At 50.7% G+C, this 22,934-nt stretch overlaps 1 protein-coding gene across 1 annotated transcript in view; it reads right to left on the minus strand.

Annotated features, from left to right (window-relative positions):
• GRID1 (glutamate receptor, ionotropic, delta 1) overlaps positions 1 to 22,934 on the minus strand; it is a 625,808-nt gene that overhangs the window by 45,149 nt on the left and 557,725 nt on the right. Inside the window, exon 14 of the mRNA XM_005871153.1 lies at positions 6,165 to 6,360. Within this exon, the coding sequence (XP_005871215.1) occupies positions 6,165 to 6,360 (196 nt within the window). The remainder of the gene's footprint in view (positions 1 to 6,164; positions 6,361 to 22,934) is intronic.

Raw genomic sequence — 22,934 nt, forward strand, 5'->3', positions numbered from 1 at the left:
GGATGAGCAAGCTGGCAGGGGGCAGCAGTTGGGGGCGATCAGGCCAGCAAGGGGGGGCAGTTGAGGGCCAGAAGGCCGGTGGGGGGGCAGTTGGGGGCAAGCAGGCTGGCAGAGTGGTTAGGGGCGATCAGGCAGGCAGGCAGGTGAGTGGTTAGGAGCCAGTGGTCCCAGATTGCAAGAGGGATGTCCTGATCCCCTGCAGGATCAGGCCTAAACTGGCAGTTGGACATCCCCCAAGGGGTCCTGGATTGGAGAGGGTGCAGGCCGGGCTGAGTATCTCATAAAAAGACAAAGTGATATTTGTCTCCATACTTTCATTCGCTTCTTTTCCTAACACAGAGTAGATGCTGAGGCACTTTGCTGGCATCTTTGGCTGCCAACCTGCGCTGTGTGCACACGGCACTCTCCACTTGGTGCACTGGTGCGCTCCCAGCACTCTGGCAGGCTCTCCCTCTCACAGAGCTCAGGACGGGGAGGCCACTTGACCAACGCCACAGATTCAATTAGGTTGAAAATGGAACTTAATTACCAAACTCCTACGCAGAAGTTATTGAAACTAATTTCTTGAGTGGATGAATCAGGGAATAGCTGAATGAATAAAGAGAAGAACTGTCCAACTTAGAAAATGGGTAGAAGTGCCTTTTGAGCAAGTAGAGATAAGTGGTTATCCCCTGCAAGAAGGAAGGAGGCACGTGGAAGCCGATCTGCAGAGAGAGGACGGGTTCGTGTCCCAGGGAGCAGGACTGCAGGCACTGCGCAGGGCTGGCCAGTTCATCCGGCCCGTCTCTAGGCGATCAGACCTGTATCAGGGTCCCTTCCATGAACTTGGCCAAGCTTCCTGATCATCCCGTGCTGTCCCAGGAAAGCCTCTTCCACAGGCCGCGGACCAGAATGCTTCCTCCCCTCACTCCCTCCGCAAGGAGAGTACTGCACGGAAGGGCACCAGGTTCCTGTCCTCCCCCGGAGGCTGAGCCCACGGAGGCTGAGCCCATGGAGGCTGAGTCCCACGGAGACTGAGCCCACGGAGGCCGAGCCCCTGGAGGCTGAGTCCCATGGAGGCCGAGTCCTCTGGGACCACTCTCCCTCCTACAGTCAGGGGTCCCTGACACTCAGCGGGGGAGTGTGTGCCGTGGGGCAGCCCAGGCCTCAGAGCAGCGAGCCAGGGGCTGGAACAAAGGTGAGTGCTCACGGGGATCCCCACACACAGCCTGGTGCGGGGCCAGGGCTACATCAGTGAGGAAGCCAATAAGGTGTGAGCCCATTTCCTTCCGCCTTCGTGTTTGTGCTTTGTGACACCGTGGTGCTCAGGGAGTGAAGAGCCACCTGCCGCAAGCCCGCCCGACTCAAGAGCTACGCTCTGAACATGCCATCTCCAGCTTCAGGGTCTGTTCACTCAGAGAGCTCCGTGAGCCGTGGAGGCTGACACTCACACCGTGAGCACTGTAGTCTGCTTGGCGATGTTATTGAATATTAGACCCGCCTGACGGGAGGCCGGCCCTGGGCTACACAGAAGCCGGGTCTGCCGGACGTTACTGGGTAGAGTTGAAAAGCTGAAGAACAACATCCCATGAACAACATTAAACTCTGATTTCATGTTACAAAGTTATTACATAAATTTGAATCACTTGTCAGCTCAATTCTGCATCTCAAATCTCTAACTGATATTTTTAAGTTTGGAAATCAAAAATATGGAACCTTTGTTGCGACCGTCGGGGGAGAGCTAAGGCTTCACACGTGGGCGCCAGGTGCACGTGCTGCTCAGTTCATGTGAAAGAGGAAGGAAAATGAAAGCATAGGAGTATGCCTGGCGGGGCGCGCTGGGGTGCAGAGATGAGGACCTGGCCTTGGAGGGAGGCCACAGTGAGACTCAGAGTCAGGGGACCGGAGCAGCCACCGTCTCTGAGGCTCAGCCCATTTCTACACGAGGGAGACAATACTGAGCAGTTCGTTCTGTCCAGGATGAAGGAATAATGTAGTAGATCGTCTGGCACAGTGTCTGGCACACGGACTGCTCGACAGGTTCGGGGCTGGGGGGTAGGCCAGGCCAGGAATAAGCTGGGTGTCAGTGCCTTGCTCGCCGGGTGTGCCACCTGGTGAAGAGGAGAGACTCAGGCCAGTGCTCCTGGACACCCACGGCTCAGATTTCCAGGGAAAAGCCAGGAAATAAACAGGCTGTGGGGCCCTCGTGATCTGCTAAAGTAGCAGGAAAGCAGCCATAGACTGCATGTGAATAAATGACTTTGGCTGTTTGAATAAAACTTTATTTTTTAAAAATATATTTTATTGATATTTAACAGAGAGGAAGGGAGAGGGATAGAGAGCTAGAAACATCAATGAGAGAAACATCGATCAGCTGCCTCCTGCACACCTCCCACTGAGGATGTGCCCGCAACCAAGGTACATGCCCTTGACCAGAATCGAACCCGGACCTTTCAGTCCGCAGGCTGACGCTCTATCCACTGAGCCAAACCGGTTAGGGCATAAAATTTTATTGATAAAAGCAGGTGGTGGGCCTGACAGCCTGTGGACAGTAATTTGCCAGCCCTTGGTCTAGTCTTGCCTCAGGTGTGACCGGCGCAGGTGGCTGAGGGGCAGGAAGGCAGCCCCTCCCATCTCTGAGGACCAGCGGGTCTCTTCCCTGAGAATAGTATCCAGGGATAAGCCTGACCGGGACCCTGACGCCATCCCCTGTCCCTCCATCCCAGAAGCTAGGAGGGTAACCAGCTAACTGATGGCACCAACTGCCTCCCCAATGTGTGTGCCTCGGCTCAGTCAGACAGCAAACAGGTGACTCCCTCACAGACAATCAGTATTTACTGAAACTTACTGTTTGCCAGGGAGGTTTGTTGGAAAACCTGTATGTTGTAGGCTTGTAATGAATCAGTAAAACTTCCCCCTCTTGACAGATTCCTTCCTGCTCTCCATCAGAGCCCAGAGGGGGTGCTGTCCCTGTCTGAGTGGACCTGGAAGGAAGCAGGGCTCCAGGGGTGGGCGCCGTGATGGAATCCCTGCCCCGGCTCCGGACGGTGGACGGTGACCGCCGCTGCCAGGCTACTCCCACCCATCACACCCTGCTCCCACACCTTTCCTTTGTGCAGAGATGGCCATCTTTTTAATCAACTCACTTAACATTGATTATAATGAGAACCAAAAACTTAAAACACAGCCTTGAATCTAAAGCTAATACAGACCCTGACTTCTGTCCACCCACAGGCCGCCCTCCCCAGCTCTCCCGCTCCCTCTGCACAGCCGCCAGCGCGGGCTTGGGTTGCAGGTCACTGTGTGTGTGGGGGGGGGGGCGAGAATCTTACATATTATTAAAAGGGTATCATGTTGTAAGTTATTTTCCATTAGTGGACCCAGGTGAATTGCATTTACTCATTCTTATCCTGCTAAGTTTTATCCATACTCTTACATGGATCTCGAGTGGATTCATTTATTTGCCGGTTACTTTTTTTGCCTTGTTAATGCTCAGTTGGATTGTTTCCAGGGTTCTGGCTCCATAAGCAAGGCTCCCATGGCCTTTCTTGTCTCTGGGATGCATATGGAAGTTTATTTTGGGTGGATACACAGGAGTGGAACTGACGGATCCTGGGTATGTAAATATTCCATTGTATAAAAGAATGGCACACTTGTTGCTAAAGTGGTTGTACTGAGTACACTCTCCTAGCTATTAGCCACCTGCCACTCCTGCCCTCCCACCACCTCTTATTCTGTGGGAGTCTAGTTGATGGAAAATGATATATCTTTATGGTCTCAATTTGCATTTCCTGGATCACTAATGATTTTGAATATCTCTTCACATAATTATTGGCCATATGTGTTGTCTCTTCTGTGAAAGGCCTGTGCAAGTCTGTAGCCTATTTTTCTATTAAATTGTTTGAACTTCTCTTACTGATTTGTAAAAGTTCTTTATATAATCTGGATGTTAATCCTGTATTGGGTATATGCCTTGTAAATATTCCTGCCACTGTGATATGTGCTTTTTTATTTTTTAAGTGTCTTATAGTTAATAGAAGTTTAATAAAGTCAGAAGTAGCCATCCTTTCTTTCATCACAAGTGCTTTTGTAGCCCTGCTGCAATGAACCCTGGGAGTTCCCTGTGTGGGTGGAAGATGGCTCTGAGAGATGAGGAAGCAGGGGGGATGCTCAAAGGCCACCCGGACCAGGCTGCACATTAATGAGAGGCCTTACATCAACGTTGTCCTCATCATCTCCACATGAGGCTCCTACCGCACACGCCTCCCTGCCAGGGTTCAGGGGAGACCGACAGCTGACGATCAGAGTGCCATCTTATGCAGGTGTTAATAAATCAGCAAGCGTGGCAATAGCACCATTTATGTTGCATTTTATTACTTTTGCTAAGGTATCACTTGGTTAAATGTAAATATTCAAGATCTGCCATAACATGAACTTTTATGTGTTTTAAGTATCTGGAGACCCCAGATTTGCCCCAGCCTCTCTCAACTTTGAGGGTTCCTGGTGGGAAAAGTGCTACAGGTGCTGGTGGGCATGGAGCTGGGACTGGCACCCACCTGTGGCAGGTGAAGCTGGGACCCGCACCCATGTGTGGCAGGCGGAGCTGGGACCCGCACCCACGTGTGGCAGGCGGAGCTGGGACCCGCACCCACGTGTGGCAGGCGGAGCTGGGACCCGCACCCACGTGTGGCAGGCGGATGACAGGCTCCAGAACCACACACGCTGCTGTCGAAGTGGCTGAGCACTCTGCACTAACTGCAGTGTGAGGTCGCCGCCCATGGGCTCTCACTCCACAAGGAGCATGGAGCCAGCTGCTGTGTCCCCCCTGGACAGGAGCCACACTCAGCCTGAACGGCCCCTGGCTCTACAGCAGGACCCAGACCTCTGCCTCTTTCCCTGGGCCTGTGGGCTCCCCTGGGGGGTGGGGCTGGGAGGGTTCTGAGCACCCTTGACATCATGAAGAGCAGGGCGGTGGGTCCTGGTGGCCCTGGAGCGTTCCCCACACGGTCCCCGCATAGCCACGGCGCTCTGCAGGAAGACCAACTGCCAGCAAGTGGCTGGGGATATGGAACAGAGGTGTGTGCACGAGTGTGAGTATGTGGGAGTGTGGGTGACAGTGTGAGAACCTGTGAGCTGGTCACACAGAGGGGCCTTATACCAGAAGGAAGTGAGGAGACACCGAAGCAGACTGGACAGGGGTGTGTGTGTGTGTGTGTGTGTGTGTGTGTGTGACACTGTGTGTGTGTGTCTGCCTGAGGGTGTGTATGTGAGAGAGAGGCATGTGGCATGTGTGTGGGAGGTGCCATAGGTACAAGGGAGGGGTGCTGAGGCACCCTGGCCAGCGCCTGCTCACAGGGGCGCGTCTGTCTCACACCATTCGCTAATGACCACAGGGACAGCAGCCCCAGAGGCCAGCACCACTGGACAGAGGGTGCCCCCACCGGCAGCTCCTGACACCACCTTCCTCTCACCATCCTCCTCCTCACTGACCGCCAGGCCCGTGCTGGATAAAGGCAAACTCCGCAGCCTGAACCCCTGGCGCCGCCCCCTAAGGGAGGTGATGCAGTGTCTGACTGTATCTGTGTAATGGGATGATCATGATTAATTCAGTGCACAGAGGAAATCACCTGAAATAAATGAGCAAATTCTAACCCACTCCTGAAGGATGTGATGGCTTTTCTCCACCCTCCTCTCTCCTGGCTCCTTCCAGCCTTACCCCCCCCCACCTTGGTTTCCCCCAACACAGCCTGCACCCTCGGCCCGATGCCCTCACCACCGTCTCCCTGGCACAACCTTCGCCACCGGCAGACCCACGCGCGCCCTCCTCCCTCCCTCCGCGTCTCGCCTAGCCTCTCGTTTTCTTTTGCTGAGTGTCCTCGTGCTGGTGGCAGGCACCGCTGGGCCGGCATCCTGAGACCACAGGAAGGAGGCCCATGTCTCAGGCTCAAGCCGCCTGCTCTTCGCTGACCCCTTGAAAACTGACGGTTTGGTACCTAACGAGCAGCCCCTCCGTGTGTTGCCAAGAATGTGCGTCTACCCAGGAAACACGTGTGTCCCACGTGGCAGCCACGTGCTGGTAAAAATGCCAATCTACCTGCTGGAGGTGGAAGCTCTGCAGTGACAGGGCTGTTCAAAGAGGTGACCGCGCCCACAGCACCCGCAGGCTGGGGGCCGCTCCTGCCTACCTTCCTGATGCCTTCCGAGGGGCTGGACACGCAGTTGTCGGCGCCCCCGTTCTTGCTGATGGTCCGCCAGAGCTCGGCAAACGTGCTGTCCTGCTCCAGGGGGTTGGTGCCCTTGGCCCGGAAGTACTCGTACACAGCCGAGCCGCGCACCGTGCCGTAGGGCAGCTCCACCTGCTTGGACAGGTCCTGGAACGTCCTGAAATGCAAACAGGCTGTGAGCCACGGGCCCAGGCTGCCCACTGAAGGGCCAAACATGGGCTGCGAGGCCTCCTGAGGTCCGAGCCCAGCGGTGGCCCTGACCCACACTGCTCACCCCACCCCAGCAGCACAGATCCCTCAGCCCAGGGCGAGACTTGCCAAGGACGCATTCTACCGAAGTTGTTTCCTCGGTGAAGATTAATTCAGTAAAGTTCTGAGCACCTCAGACCAGGGCCTGTGCTGAGCTCAAGGGACAAAGGATGAGCAGGTCATGACCCTGCCCTCCAGGAGCTCGGAGTCCAGCTGTGGAGACTCGCGGAGACGACCTCCAAGTGAGCCTCAGCGCAGGGAGAGGCGGGTACTGGCGCTCTCCACCCACACCCAGGGCACAGGGAAGAAGGCAGCTGACGAGGTTGAGGACAGCCACTGGCCTGGAGCCCGGAGCTGGAGTATGCCAGTTTAGAGGCGGGCCCTCCGCAGCGGGCAGCGGGGCCGAGGTCCACCCACTGTCACCCTCTGAGCATCTCCGGCCACTTTGTTTTTCAATAAAGAGATAAATCTGGGCTTTCCTATGAGATCACTTGATTTTTAAGTGTTGACAATTATTGAAAAGATGGCAAAGATAAAACAAAACACTTCTGAGGGCCTCGGGTCGCTGTCCATGGAGGAGAAGCCGGCAGCTCAGGCCAGGAGCACTGTGAGGAAGGGCGTGTCCCAGGAAACCCCGGGGGTGCCCAGGCCAGCAGAGGAGGAAGGCTTGGGTGAGATGCATCCCGGCCAGTGGGCACCCCGCTCAGCTGTGCGAGCTGCGCCCTGGCTCAGTGTGCTGCGAGAATGTCGCACACAAAACAGAAGGACAGGGAACGAAGGCCTCCGTGGGGAGGAGCCTCTTCCTGAGCTCCAGTCGCTCACCCTGTCCTCATGTCTCTTCTGGAAACCTGTGTCCTTTTCATCAACCGAACACCATCCCCCCCTCACTGAGTCATAGTTCCAGTGAGACCAGACTTCTCACCTGACCTTCACAACCCTCCTCCCCGGCCTCATCTCCGCCGGGGCCCCTCCACAACCCGGAGCCAATGCTAAAATGAGAAGTCCCCATCCAGGTCCCTGTCCCGGGCCCCAGGCCCCAGTGCCCCTCTCCCTGGGATCCCTTATCTCACTCATCCACCCATTCCCTTGCTTCTGGCTTCTGCTGCCATGAACCTCTTGAAGACCCAGCTGCCACTCTCCCCGTGGAGCCCCGGCTGTGCCCACCTCCCTGGGCCACTCTGAGCTCTGCTGGCTTCAGAGGCAGCACACAGCCCAGTGAGGGCAGGTGGGTCCGAGGCCAGGCCTCCCCTGCCCCAGCGCCCCTCACAACCCGGCGGCCAGGCCTCCCCTGCCCCAGCGCCCCTCACAACCCGGCGGCCTGGCAAGTGCGCTAAAGTCTGTGCCTCAGTTTTCAAACCTTTTAAAAGTAAGGTCAGAAGCAGAGCCGCCGTGGCTGGCTACCGTGGCCATGAAATGAGGTGGTGTGCTCAGCCCCAGAGCAGCAGTGCCCCACGCAGATCCATGCGTGGCGTGAGCCAGCGCTGGGCACCGGCACTGCTGGTGTGTCCTCCGTGGAGTGTGGCCCTGAGGACTGAGGCTGGGTGTCTCCTGCCCCCAGCGTGGCCGGGCTCACCCAGCCTCACAGCCAAGGACGTCGCTTGCTCTGTGGCCGCTCTGTGCTTCTGCAGGCCCTGACGCAGCCCAGGCCCAGAGCTCAGCATTCATTTCAATGCATCACGGATGAAAGGGAGCACAAAATCACAAATCTGATGAAGAAATCTTTCCAATTATCGCCCATTATTTTATCTAATTGAAGCAAGATGCTCCTTTGCCTGCAGGGCCTGCAGGCTATACCTCCGCCGTAGTTGCCTGTGAAGGAGGAACATTTACACATGTGTTTATGTTTGCCATGGCAACACAGACACAGCCAGGCTCTGATGGGCGGGAAGCACCAGGACGGCTGACGCAGGTGCCGGTAGACCGGGCTGCTCTGCGTTTCCACGGGCGGGTACGTACGGGTGCAGCCTCCAGGCGCTCAGCACCGGCTCCTCCCGCCTCTGAAAGGAGAGAGGCTCTCTCCTCCGGACACGTGTTGGCAATGGTGAGCTGCCCAGAGCTTCGGCGAGCACCTCTGGATGACAAAGAGGCTGCCTCACACCCCTGCTGTCTGAGCTCAGCGTTCCCACCGCAAAATGCCCCTCCAGCTTCTCTCTGCCAGCCGGTGGTCGGCCCAGGCCTCCACCCATCCGCTCCATGACCTTTAGTCTGCAGGGAGGGCTCTCCCATCTCAAATGCAGCTTCCTCTCTCAAGGAAAATCTCCAGCTCACCAACGTGCCCAGCACACACCGGGCACTGCCACCCATCTCAGTGGACACACCTACAGAAAGCCATTTGGAGGTCTGATCAGGGAGCCCAGCTATTCACACCCCGAGTCAGCCATCTTCCTGGGCACACCCTCTCGTCGGGGTGTAAATTTGGAAGGGACACAGGGGGAGGACTATCACCCCGGCTCCAAGCCCACACGGGCAGCCAGCAGAAAGCAGGCGCCCGCGTCAGACAGGACGCCCGTCCACACCAGGGGGGCCACCGGCCCCGAGAAGCGGCCCTGGCAGCACACTTACGCTAGCCTGTTTGTCAGTGTAGGCTCTTCAGCAGGGCCCGCTAGAGAGCACCCCCGGGAAATGAAGAGCCGCTCCTCAGCGGTGGGGCTTCTGTGAGCCTACGGTGCCTGGTGCAACTAGCCGAGGCCATTCCAACAGTTGTTCCACCAGCAGTGGTCATGGACTTGCACCTGCATCAGAATCCACTTCAGAACAGCTAACCTACTAGGTAGAACTCAGCGGCACATACAGCAAGGACTGGATGCTGGGCACCTCCAAGGGGTCCACAGTGTGGGGCGGTGGGCAGAGAAGTGGCCGCACAATGAGAGACTAGAGTGGCATTCTTCAGGCCCTGGGAGCTCAGAGGGCTGTCAGCTCCTGAAAAGAAGAAAGACTTCCTAGAGAGGAAACAGTAAGCCAGGCACAAGGGCTGGGGAGGTAGCCAGCTGGAGGGCCAAGGGCTAGAGTGTTGTGGGAAGAGCAGACATTGCCTGAGGAGGCCCTGACATGAAGAAACATGGCTCATTTGGGAGAAGGCACTCAGCTAAAACACGCAGGTCTGGAATCAGACAGACTGTGAGGTGAACCCTAACTCTGAACAGTGCAGTGTTTGAGGTAGACCAGTCATTCTCAGAGTGGACTTCAGGCATCAGCACCGCCGGGGACCTTCTAAGAAATGCAAATTCTGGGGCCCCACCTCAGATCTACTGAAGCAGAAACCTTGGGGTGGCACTCAGCCGTTTGCTTTCACAGCCCTCCAGGTGATTCTGATGCAGGTGCAAGTCCATGACCACTCACTGAGGCCAGCCATCTAATGTCCGAGGTCTTACTTTTCTTGATGCATATCTTTCTCACAGGACTGGTGAAGGTCAAAGATCACAGACATATACCCGGCATGCAGTCAGTATTTAATAAATGCCAGCTCCCCTGTTAGGCCATCAACAAGGTATTGCAATGGTTGAAGCCGAGAAGCCATGTGAGGAGAGATGGGTGACAGCACCCAGGTGTTCACACCTGGATGGAAGCAATTGTGGGAAGGCAGCACATTTCCAGGGCTTGCAGGCTCATGGCATCGGCCCAGCTAGTAAGATGCCTGTGGTAGATTGTGTCTCCATCTTGTTGCCAAGGTACAAGCCAATGATTCACTATAGCAACCAATCTAGTCACCTTAGGATGCCCAAATTGAAGATCTGAGAAAGTCTGAACCCAGGATGTGCATGGGACATCGAACTTCCCTGAGATGCAATCTGGACCCTTGCTCAGTGGATCATCATGGTGACTCCGTAGCAGAGGCCTCCCTAAGGAAGTAGTGAGCATCTGGGCGAGGAAAGCTGCTATGGAAGATATCTTTAAAAGCATCAGCACCAGCGAGTAGAATGAAGGAAAAAAATAAGATCAGAGCAGAAATAAACAAAATAGAGTCTAAAAAAACAATACAAAAGATCGATGAAACCAAGAGCAGGTTCTCTGAAAAGATAAATAAGATTGACAAACCTTTAACCAGACTCATAAACAAAAAAAGCGAGCGGACCCAAATAAATGAAATCAGAAATGAAAAAGAAGTAACAACTGACACCAAAGAAATACAAAGGATTGTAAGAAAGTATTATGAACAGGCCAACAAATTGGAGAACCTGAGAGAAATGGACAAATTCTTAGAAACATACAATCTTCCAAAACTAAATCAAGAAGAATCAGAGAATTGTAATAAACAGATTACAACTAGAGAAATTAAAGCAGTAATCAAAAAACTTCTAAACAAACAAAAGCCCTGATGGCTTTACAGGTGAATTTTACCAAAGATTCAAAGAAGAACTAACACCTATCCTTCTCAAACTATTCCAAAAAATTCAAGAGAAAAGAAGACTCCCGAGCTAATTTTATGGGGCCAGGATTATCCTAATTCCAAAGCCAGATAAAGACACTACAAAGACAGAAAATTATAAGCCAATATCCCTGATGAACACAGAAGCTAAAATCCTCAACAAAATATTAGCAAATTGGATCCAATAATACATTAGAAAGATCATACACTATGACCAAGTGGGATTTATTCCAGGGATGCAAGGCTGGTATAATATTCACAAATCAGTAAACGTTATACACCACATAAACAAAATGGAGGATAAAAATCACATAATCACATCAATAGATTCAGAAATGGCATTTGATAAAATCCAGCAACTATTTATGATAAAAACTCAGCAAAGTGAGAATAGAGGAAGTATTTCCCAACATAATAAAGACCATATATGACAAACCTATAGCCAACATCATACTCAATGGGCAAAAAATATAAGCATTCCCCTTAAGATCAGGAACAAGACAGAGTTGTCTGCTTTCACCACTCTTATTTAACACTAGAGGCCCGGTGCATGAAAATTTGTGCACTGGAGGGCGGACCTAAGCTGTAGTCTGGCCTTCCTCTGCGGGAGGCGACCAGCTGATCAGGAGAAGGCACCACCCCCATCACCCCCTCGCTGCTGCTGCTGCCTCTAGCCTCCCTCTGTGGGAGGCGCCCAGGCTGATCAGGGAAGGGCGAAACCCCCATCATGCCTCTGCTGCTGCCACTGTTGCTGCTGCCACTGTTGCCGCCTTGGCTGCCTGAGCCTCGGGCCAGCCCTGGCAGCAGCAGCCGCCATCCGTGGCTTGCCAGAACCTTAGGCCTGCCCTCGCAGTGACAGCCGCCATCCACGGCTTGCCTGAGCTTCAGGCAGCCACTGGGGCTTTGTCTGGAAGGATGTCCAGACGACATCCACTCTAATTAGCATATTACCCTTTTATTAGTATAGATAGTATTGGAAGTCCTAGCCAGAAAAATCAGACAAGCAGAAGAAATAAAAGGCACCCAAATTGGAAAGGAAGAAGTAAAACTGTCATTATTTGCAGATGACATGATACTGTATGTAGAAAATCCTAAAGATTCCACCAATAAAACTACTAAAACTGATAAATGAATTCAGTAAAGTAGCAGGATACAATATAAATATCCAGAAATCAGTTGCATTTTTATACACCAATAATAAACTATCAAAAATGGAAATTAAAAAACAATCCTATTTATAATTGCTTCAAAAAGAACAAAATAACTAGGGATAAAGTTAACTAAGGATGTAAAAGACCTGTATTCAGAAAATTACAAGACACTGAAGAGAGAAATTGAAGATACAAATAAATGGAAGCATATACCATGTTCATGGAAAGGAAGAATTAACATAATTAAAATGTCCATACTACCCAAAGCAATCTATAGATTCAACACAATTCCTATCAAGATGCCAATGGCATATTTCACAGAACCAGAACATATACAATATTCCAAAAATTTATTTGGAACCACAAAAGACCCAGAATAGATACAGTGATCTTGAAAGGGGAAAAAAAAAGTTGGAAGAATCATACAACCTGATATCAAACTGTACTACAAGGTCAGAGTAAACAAAACAGGCTTGTACTGACATGAAAAATACATAAATCAATGGAACAGAATAAGAGATCCTGGAAATAAACCCACACCTTTATCGTCCATTAATATTTGACAAAGGAGGTAAAAACATACAATGAGGTAAAGGCAGTTTATTCAATAAATGGCATTGGAAAAATTGGACAGATATGTGCAAAACAATGAAACTAGACCATCTCCTTACTCCACACACAAGAATAAACTAAAAATGGAATAAATACTTAAATGTTAAACTAGAAGTTATAAAAATCCTAGAAGAAAACAGGCCATAAAATCTTGTTTTCACAGCCCTCTGTAGCAATACTTTTTCTGGTAAATCTCCTAGGGCAAAGGAAACAAAAGACAGAATAAACAAATGGGACGACCTCAAATTAAGAAGTTTTTGTACAGCAAAGTAAACTGCCAACAGAATGAAAAGACAACACCTGAATGAGAGAACGTATTTGCCAATGACACATCTGATAAGGGGTTAATATCCAAAATGTATAAAGAACTTATAAAACTCAACATAAAAAAGAATCCAATTAAAAAATAGGCAAAGGACCTGAGTAGATACTTCTCCAAAGAGGACATACAGGCCAATAGACACATGAAAAGATGCTCAATGTCACTATCATCAGAGAGATGCAAATTAAAACCATAATGGGATATCACCTCACACTCAGAATGGCTATCATTAATGAATCAACAAACGAGTGCTGGTGAAGATGTGGAAAAACGGGAACCCTTGTGCACTGCTGGTAGGAATGCAGACTGGTGCAGGCACTGTGGAAAACAGTATGGAGGTACCTCAAAAAATTAACAATGGATCTGCCTTATGACCTAGCAATTACACTTCTGGGAAACCCGAAACACTAATTCAAAAGACTATATGCACCCCTATTTCATTGCAGCATTATTTACAGGAGTTAAGATCTGGAATCAGCCCAGGGCCCATCAGTAGATGAGTAAATAAAATAGCTATGGGACATTTACACAATGGAATACTACTAGGCTGTAAAAACGAATAAATTTTACCCTTTGCAACCGCATGGATAGACCTGGAGAGTACTATGCTAAGAGAAATAAGCCAGTCAGAGGAAGACAAGTACCACATAATTTCACTCAGATACGGAATTTAATAAACAAACTGAAATGCCAACCAAAATAGAAACAGACTCATAGAGAGAGAGCAGGCAGACAGCTCTGATGGGGCAATGTTGGGAGGGTGGGAGAGGAGGGATTGAGCAAAAAAGAAAAAAAAGAGAAAGAACTCATGGACATGGACAACAGTGTGGGGGCTGCTGGGGGGAAGGAGTGGAAGGGGTGTGGGGTGGATAAATGGTGATGGAAAAAAAATAAAAGAAGGAACACAAAAGTAAGAACATCACTCCCCAGGCGTCCACCTGGTCTGGATTCACTGATCAGGTGTCAAGGTGCAGTGCAGGCGTTCCATAGCGTACTTTTCATCTCTGTGGTCTGCTGTCTGTCTCTCCTTCACCCCTTGGTCATGTTTGGTGCTGGCATCCTCCCAGGGCAAAGTTCAGCCTCCCCTCCCAGTATCCTTTACAGCCAATACCTGTCACTCAAAGGGACATTAACTGAAACTGGGTTTGGGACCAATGGGAGCTGCTTCTCTGAATCTCTTGCCCTGGACTGCTGATCCTGGGGGGTCTCTTAATGAACACATAGCTGACTCCTCTGAGCACATCGGACTGCTTTGCCAAAGGACTTTGTAAGCATGCCTTGCCTCTGAGAGTGGTTCCTCCAGTTAAATATGCACCTTCTGGTAGACCCACATGGTCTCCTTCAGCTGTGGCCAAGGACAGTCTGTCTAGCTTAGAACCCCTCCCTCCCTCCTCATACCTTTCTCCTTAAATCAGTCTTACTATTTCCCAGATACATTTTCAGTAACAAAGAGATAAATGTGTTTGCAATGTGAGAAAAATCAATACTACAGAATTTATAAATATATCTTTGCATGTTGCAGAAATATTTACATTGGCAATGGAGATAAATACACTTGCCACAAGAGCAGAATCAATACACATTCTATGTAAAACAGATTTCAACAACTGCAGGGTTGCCACAATCATGGCTCTGATAAGGTTAAGTCCCAAAGCCCTATTATTCACCCTTAAAGAGAAAAGAAAGTCGTGGAGTAGCCAAAGGCATGGGTGGGGTGCTCATCTCTGCTATCACCGGCCTTAACTCAGCCCCAGATGCCTTTGCTGTCCTCCAGCGTCCACTTTTCTCCTCTCGTGTCCAACTCCACAGGCACTGCTGCTGCACAGACCAGTGGGGACTGCCTGGCTGCATCTCCACAGCCTGCTTACAGGAGCGTGGGGTACAGCGCTGCCATCTCCCTGGCCCCCGTGCCTGTGCCCCCTCTGATATTTCTCCCACGCACTGTACCCCACCCTGAGGTTGGCCACATTTCCCATTCTCTCCTTCCCCAGACCCAGGCTCTTCACAGAGGACAGGACCTCAGGTGAAGGCTCAGACACTGCAAGAAGCAAGTTCAACCTTGCACTCTGAGAGGCTTCCCAGAGTCATTCACCCTTCCTTTCTTCCTTCATTCCTCCCATCCATCCATCCAATCATCCATCCATCCATCCATCCATCCATCCATCCATCCATCCATCCATCCTTCCATCCATCCATTCATTAAAGAAGGCATATTTCCTGAGCGTTTGCTGGTGTTCTGGATCGAAGGATACAGCATGAACAGCAAGGAACTCCTACTCTGGTGGAGTTTACCTGGCGGAGGTGGGGACAGAGAAACAAACATGAACAACAACAACACTAAACACAACAGTTATGTGACCTCAGCAAACTTTCTGGAAAGGTACAGACTGTACCTATGTGGGTAATGAGAGCCATATACTCTTCTGTTGCATATTTCATGGTTTTCTGTGTGTTTTCTAGTTGAAGCACTTTAGACATCTTTCAACAAAGAAAAAGTTGTAGCTTTCAGGCTGGAGGAAAATGGGCTGTAGGTCAGATGTGGCCTGGCGTCATATAGTCAGTGGTCAGCAGTGCAATGGAGCTTGATAAAGCAGAATAGGGTTATGGAAAATGATGGGGGAAGTGGTCATATAAAGGGCGCAGGGGGTGAGTTAGCCATTGGAGTGGCCATTGAGAGCACGTGTTTCTCTAATATCCTTCTTGCCAGCCAGCAGCACCTCCATGCCAAGAACACAGCTGGCTCCCAGCGCTCAATACCCACAAATATTTGGTGCCACAAACCAATAAAAAAGCAGGATGCACCATTAACTTTCAATGTTTCAGTGCTGAGGCTCCGAATCCATCATTATGAGGCTACGTAAATGTGACCAAAATGCAAATCAGAGCAGCAGCCTCCGGGAGGCCTGAAGGTGCCATCACTGCCTCCTGGCAGGGCCGCTCCAGAGACACCCGCAGCCCAGCCGGAGCTTCTCTTCCAGCTGGCTTTTGTTTTCACCACCCTCCCCTCCCTCCCCTCCTTCTTCATGTGTCTGACTGAGCCCCTCTGTTATGTCAGCTCCTCAGCAGGCAGTCCCTGGCTATGCTGGAAGGAAGCTGCAATAATGCTAACTCCCAGACACGGCTAATATTGGGTTTGTATTGCTTCATTTAACCATGGCCATACTTTTTCATGAAGTTATTAGTATCACCCCGTTTTACAGATGAAGAAATGAAGGCTAAAGGAGATGAAGTAACGGATAGAAGGTTACAGAAGCAGCAAGTAAAAGACCTGTCTTCCCAGTCAGGGCTGCTTGATCCAAAAGCAGAGGACAGGACCCACTGTAATGGTAAGCAGCCCCTAGGCAAGCGAGGGGAGTTAACAAGAAAACTGACAATGGAAACCATTGTGCAAATACATCCTGGGAGTAAGCTTAGAGTCCTCAGAACATGATGTGAAATCTCCAGGTGGCGATGAGATTGGGGTGAGGACAAAGATAGAGGGCTAGCAGGTAAAGAGAATGTAAAAATTGACACATAGAAAAGAGGAATAAAAGATGTTCTGGGCAAAGGTGACAGTATTTTCAAAGCATGGATTATTAAAAGTTTGAAACTTTCTGGGAACATCTAGCAGTTTACTGTGAGGAAGCAGAAATTATGAAAACTAAGAAGCACTAAGGGCAGGATCGAGGGGATAGTTACTCATGAAATACTGAGGATAGTATAATGGAATGCAAGTGCAATAATGATGGGAAAATGAGCTTCGCTCAAGTTGGTGGCATAGATAAACGTGGTACTCGCATCCTCCCACAATCACATAAAAATTACAGCTAAACTACAGACCAACCATCATTCAGAACTGCCTGTAATCTAGCTCTACGGAAGTCCTACTGCTAAAGATATAAAGAACAAGCCACGTTGAGACTGGGACAAGGGGAAAGACCCTGAATGGGCTGGTCTCACACCCATGTGCAGCAGTCAGAAACTGGGGCAGTCTGTCAGCTGTAGAGACCTCCTGAGGAGCAAGGAATCCCCAGCTAAACACCAGCCCGCCCCTCCCCGGGGTTCTAGTGCCTGGAATAGAAATCCTAATAACTTCTGTTTATGAAAACCAGTGGGGATTGAGCCTGAGTGAGCAGGAGACAGCCAGAGTCCCAGCTGTTCCTCTTAAAGGGCCACACAATCTTTACTTGGACTCACTCCCTCTGAGCTCCAGCTCGAAAGGTACTAAATTGTCCTACGTGGAGGAACTAAATTGTCCAACATCAGGGCAAGTGCTCGGAGGGAGCAGCTTTCTCCCAGACCCCAGACAGAAGTGCAGGGGCCATTGTTCCTGTGCTGAGCCCTCTCCCTGCAGGCAGGTGCCACATCCGAGCCTCCATCAACCTGGCTCAACTATTGGCTCTGCTCTGGGACTCCCTGAGACTTTGCCCCACCCAACTCCTGGGCCAAGCCCCCTCCAGTGGCTTTTCCATATAAATGTCCTGGCTTGGAGCATGCTGCCGACATTCCTAAAATCACTCAAACAAACAGCATCTGGCCTCTGTGTACCCATACCTCTCACTAAGTGGCTCCAGGCCTGGCACTGTGGCAGCTGGCCTTGGTTTGGAGCCTGACCTCTCCTGGGCACCTCCAAACCCAGCACAAGTAGCCGCCATTTGCAGATCACTTTGTAGCTCATGCTGGAGGTGACACAGGCAGCAGGTGACCTTGGCTGCACCTCCTGGGAGGTCCCAGTGCCAGTGCACCCAGTGGGCTGCTTCGGACCACATCAACCACCCAACCACCTCCACAAGCAACACACTGAAGGAATGGACTCAGCGGGTAACTGAACCTGCTGAAGTGAGTCCTGTTCCATGGAGTTGGACTCTGCACAATTGATCCTCCACAGTGGTCAGGCTAGTCCTCACAACCAACTGGCATAGGGCAAATCCCTCCCATTGACAGTATTTCCAAACCATGGGTGTATTGAGAAAACAAAACCTTCTGGAAATGTCTAACAGTTTACTATGAGGGAGCAAAAATAATGAATAACTACGAAGCACTAAGGATAGGAGCAAAAGGATAATTATTTTAAAAAATACTTACAGGAGAGTATAATGGAATAAAAGTCCAAAAATGATGACATGAAAATGAGCTTCTGGTCAAGATTGCCAATAGCAATCAAAGCTCACAAGAGGGCACACACCTCCCACATGGAGGGGGGGACACCTGGAGTGCCCTACTCAGGTGACTGGGGAGGCTGTGCCACCGGGAGACATGGCACCTCTACATAACACGTTGAAACAAACACAGGGAGGCAGCCAAAATGAGGGGACAAAGAAATATGTCGCAAATGAAAGAAGAGAAAAAATCTCCAGAAAAGGAACTAAACAAAATGGAGACAAGAAATCTACCAGATGCAGAGTTCAAAACACTGGTTATAAGGATGCTCAGTGATCTTAAGGGAAGAGTAGAGGAACTTAGTGAGAGCTTCCACAGAGAGATAGGTAACATAAAAATGAAGATAGAAAACATAAAAAGAAACCAGTCAAAAATGAATGATACACTAACTAAATGAAGAATACATTACAGGGAATCACAGATTTGGAAGAGATGGAAGCAAAAAATACCCAATCAGAACAGCAAAAAGAAAAAAGAATCCAAAAAGAAAATGAGGAAAGTGTAGGGAGGCTCTGGGGAAACTTGAAGCATTATGAGGTTGCTGGAAGAAGGAGAGAGAGAGAGAGAGAGAGCAAGAAATTGAAAACCTATTTGGGAAAGATAATAACAGAAAACTTCCCTAACCTGGTGAAGGAAATATACATACAAGTCCAGGAAGCATAGAGTCCCAAACAAGATGAACCTAAACAGGCCCACACCAAGACACATCATAATTAAAATGCCAAATGTCAAAGACAAAGAGAAAAATCTTAAATGCAGCAAGAGAAAAGCAGTTAGTCACCTACAAGGGAGTGCCCATAAGACTTCCAGCTGATTTCTCAATAGAAACTTTGCAGGCCAGAAGGGATTGGCATATCAAAGTGATGAAAAGCAAAGACCTACAACCAAGATTACTCTTTCCAGCAAAGCTATCATTTAGAATCAAATGACAGATAAAGAGCTTCCCAGACAAGAAAAAGCTAAAGGAGTTTTCACCACCAAATCAGTATTACAAGAAATGTTAAGCCCTAGCTGGTTTGGTTCAGTGTATAGAACGTCAGCCTGTGGACTGAAGGGTCCTGGGTTCAATTCTGGTCAAGGGCACATGCCTGGGTTTCAGGTTCAATCTTCCAGTAGGGGGCATGCAGGAGGAGGCCAACCAATGATTCTCTCTCATCACTGATGTTTCTATCTCTCTCACCCTCTCCCTTCCTCTCTAAAATCAATAAAAATATATTTAAAAAACAAAAAGAAATGTTAAAAGGTCTTCTTTTGGAAGAACAACAACAAACTATAAAAGAAATGAATGATACAATTGCAATAAATACATATCTATCAATAATTACTTTAAATACAAATGGATTAAATGCTCCAATCAAAGACATACAGTGACTGAATAGATAACAAAACAAGACCCTTACATATGCCATCTACATGAGACTCACTTCAGATTGAAATACACACACAGACTAAAAGTAAAGGGATGGAAAAATATATTTCATGAAAATGGAAACAAAAGGAAAAAGCTGAGGGTAACAATACCTATACCAGACAAAATAGACTTTAAACAAAGGCTATATACAAGAGACAGAGACCCAGCAATCGTAACTATAGGTATTTATTTGAATAAACCCAAAACACTAAGATAAAAAGACATAATTATCCATATGTTTATTTCAGAATTATTTATAATAGTCAAGATATGGAAACAACTTAAGTGTCCATCAATAAAGGAATGGATAAAGGATATATATAATGGAATATGACTCAGCCAGCAAAAGAAAGAAGCCTTACCATGTCCAACAACATGGACGGACATGGAGGGTGTTGTGCTGAGTGCAATAAGTCAGACAGAGAAAGACAAACGCCTGGTGATTTCACTTATACGTGGAATCTAAAACACAAAATAAATGAATAAGCAGAACAGAAACAGACTCATAGGTCCAGAGAACATTTTGATGGTTGCCAGGTAAGAGGGGTGTTGGGATTGGTGAAAAAGGTGAAGGGATTAAGAAGCACAAATTGGTAGTTACAAAATGGTCATGGGGGTGTAAAGCATAGGGAATATGGTCCCTAAGATTGTAGAAACTATGCATGGTGTCAGATGGGTACTAGATTTATTGGTATGTTCGCTTTGTAAATTATATAATGTCTAATCACAGGGTGGTAAACCTGAAACTAATATAATGTTGTATGTCAACTATAACTAACATTTTTAAAAAATACTTTTTAGCTGATGGGAAAATGAACTGCTGATGTTCCCTAGACAAGTACAGGGTCTGTGCATTGTGAGATGAGCACGCGGGCCTACTGCACAGTGGGCAGTGGAGGAACTGCAGGAGGCTGTCACACGTATTTTAAGGCAGAACTAAGGGACAGCATGAGCATGTGCTGCACATGTGTGTGCATGCAGGTGTGTGCACATGTGTCTAGGGCCTGGGTGTGTCACTGATGAGTGTGCATGGAAGGGCCTCAATGCAGGGAAAACAGATGGAGGGCAGGTTTGCAGGAAAATCACATCAACAAGGACACAGACTCCGGTGGAGAGGGAGGGAGGGAGCTGGAGGGGCGTCTGTTCTGCTACTGATGCGTCTTGTGCAGTTCAGGGGCGCAGGGACCTCACTTAGTGCCAAGGACTGAGCAAGGGCCGCTTGCTTCGCCGTCAGAAATGCCCTTGGAGACCACCAGGCTGAGCCTGCAGGCGGCTGTGCTGGCCTCCAGGCAGCACCTCTGAGCGCCAGAGCGGCCTGCCCAGACCAACGCCCATGGAGGAGGACGGGCCACTCAGTGACAGCTGTTTCCTCCGGGACAGGGCTCTTCCAGCATCGCCAGCGATGACAAGTGCCAGCCAGGGAGCCACAGGAGACCCAGCTGGCACTCACCGCTGTGACAGACGGTCTGCTGCGCCCCCAGGTGGCCCATCCCTGACCAGAGGGCACGGCCTACAGCAGCACCGAGGCGCTGGCAGAGCTGCGCAGGGTGCTGCTTGCTGTCCTCTGAGAATTATCCATCACACTTGCTTCTTAGGCTTGGGCCAGGCATTAGACACCTCTGCATGGCCAGCAGTACAGTCTGCTGGCAGCGGACACCCAGCTGTGGGGCCCCGAGGAGCCAGCCCCGAAGCTGTTGGAAAGGGAAGCCATGGCTTCTGGGCCTGGCGGGCGAAGAGGACACTGGCCTTGTGCTCACAGCCCAAATGGCTGTGGCCCCTCCTCACAGCCCTGGGAGCAGTTACCACAGTCTCGCCCCCAGAGGGAGCGACTCCTCCAAGAACGAGAGACACGCACCAGCCTACCAGGACCCGCTGAGCATGTGAACCAGTCTGCTCTGGCCGCAAAGACCTGGCTCTACACCTTGAACTTCCACGTCTTGAGAAGAAGGAGCAAAGTAGGGAAGCAACACAGTCCAGTTTGGGGCTACTGTACTGGGACCCCAGGCCTGGCTCTGGGTATATTCCTGGGAACAGGGTATCTCCCTGCTCTGAGGGACACCTGTGCCGGGTGGCGGTGCAGAACTTTCTGATGGAGTCAGACCATGGTTGTAAGATCACTCTACGACTCACTAGCTCTGTGACCTTGGACTAGTTACCCAACTTCTCTGTGCATCCGTTTCCTCCTCTACCCACCAGGGATGGTTGCAGATTGAGCCCATTTGGGCAAAGCACTGAGACTAGTGCGGCCCAGGGGGACACTCCATGCAGGGTGCCTCGGCCATCCCCTGTTCAAGGAGACGGCTACGCTGTGTCCTGGTTGTAAAATGCCGCCTGGTGACAGGTCCAGAAGCGGCGTGTGGGCGAGCGTAGCGTCCGTTTTCATTTGGATGCTTTGAACCTGGGGTGTGATTTCTGGGTCCCTGTCAGCCCCGGCCAGCATTTGGTCTTAGACGCACAGGACACTCTGTGCCCTGAGCCAGGTGGCGTCTCAGGCCTCCCCCCGCTGTGGTAGCTCACGATCAGATGGCGTGGGCTGGGACGAAAGCCTCGTCTTACCTAGGATCCTCTCTCGCCGCCACGCAGCACTGCCGACGGCTTCTCAGAGCGGTGCCTCGCGCTGCAGCGTCCGTAGGGCCTCGGTCTCCGCGCCGCTACTGAGGGCCCCCCACGCGCAGGCCGCGGGCACAGGCCGTTCTGTTTGTCTGGATGCCTGGGGCTCTGCCCTGCAGTGTCCTGCCGCCACCGCCCAGGAGTGAGGGCTGCAGGGCCTGTCACACCAGGGCCCAGCCACTCCACACCGGACGGGACAACCTTCACTCACCTTACCCATCTCCACAGCCACCGCTCAGCTCTCTGTGGGCTTCCCAGACTCTTAGCAAACGAGTATCAGCCCGTGGGCTTGGGGTGAAGATGATGCACAAAAACCAGCCACAAACCCAAAGCCAGGCCCACTCCAGCCTCCGCGGGCGAGAGGGTCTGTCTGCAGGGACAGTGGTTAATGAATCATTGCTAGTCCACGATGGCGCCCGTGCCTGTGGCCCCTCCGATCACAGTCTGCCGAAACAGGGGTCACCCTTAGTGCCCCCCTCTGGTGACGTTCCCCGGCACCAGCCAGCCAGCGCAGGGCCGGGCCACCTCTCTGGTGTCAGATCCTGCGCCTGCAGCATCAGCCGCAGCCTCCTGTGTGCTAACCACTCTCTGTAAAGGCGTTGCTGAAAGTCCTTTAGTGGGTCTGACCCGCAGCTGGAGAAGCCGAGGCAGAGGTGGAGGGTGGGGGCGTGGGAAGACCCCCAGGTAAAGAGGCTCAAGGGGAGGAGAGGCTTCCGGACCAGGGAGTGAGCAGCCAGAAGAGCAGGGCCATCCCTCGGGTGCCCCTCCTGCACCCTGCACTCTGCTCCCCGTGACCCAGGCTCCCCCCACCCCCACGTGCCCGTGCCAACCAGTGACGGCTCCCTTCTCCTTCCAACCACAGGCTCGCCCC

Source organism: Myotis brandtii, unplaced genomic scaffold (assembly GCF_000412655.1).
Source record: "Myotis brandtii unplaced genomic scaffold, ASM41265v1 scaffold33, whole genome shotgun sequence".
Lineage (NCBI taxonomy): Eukaryota > Metazoa > Chordata > Mammalia > Chiroptera > Vespertilionidae > Myotis > Myotis brandtii.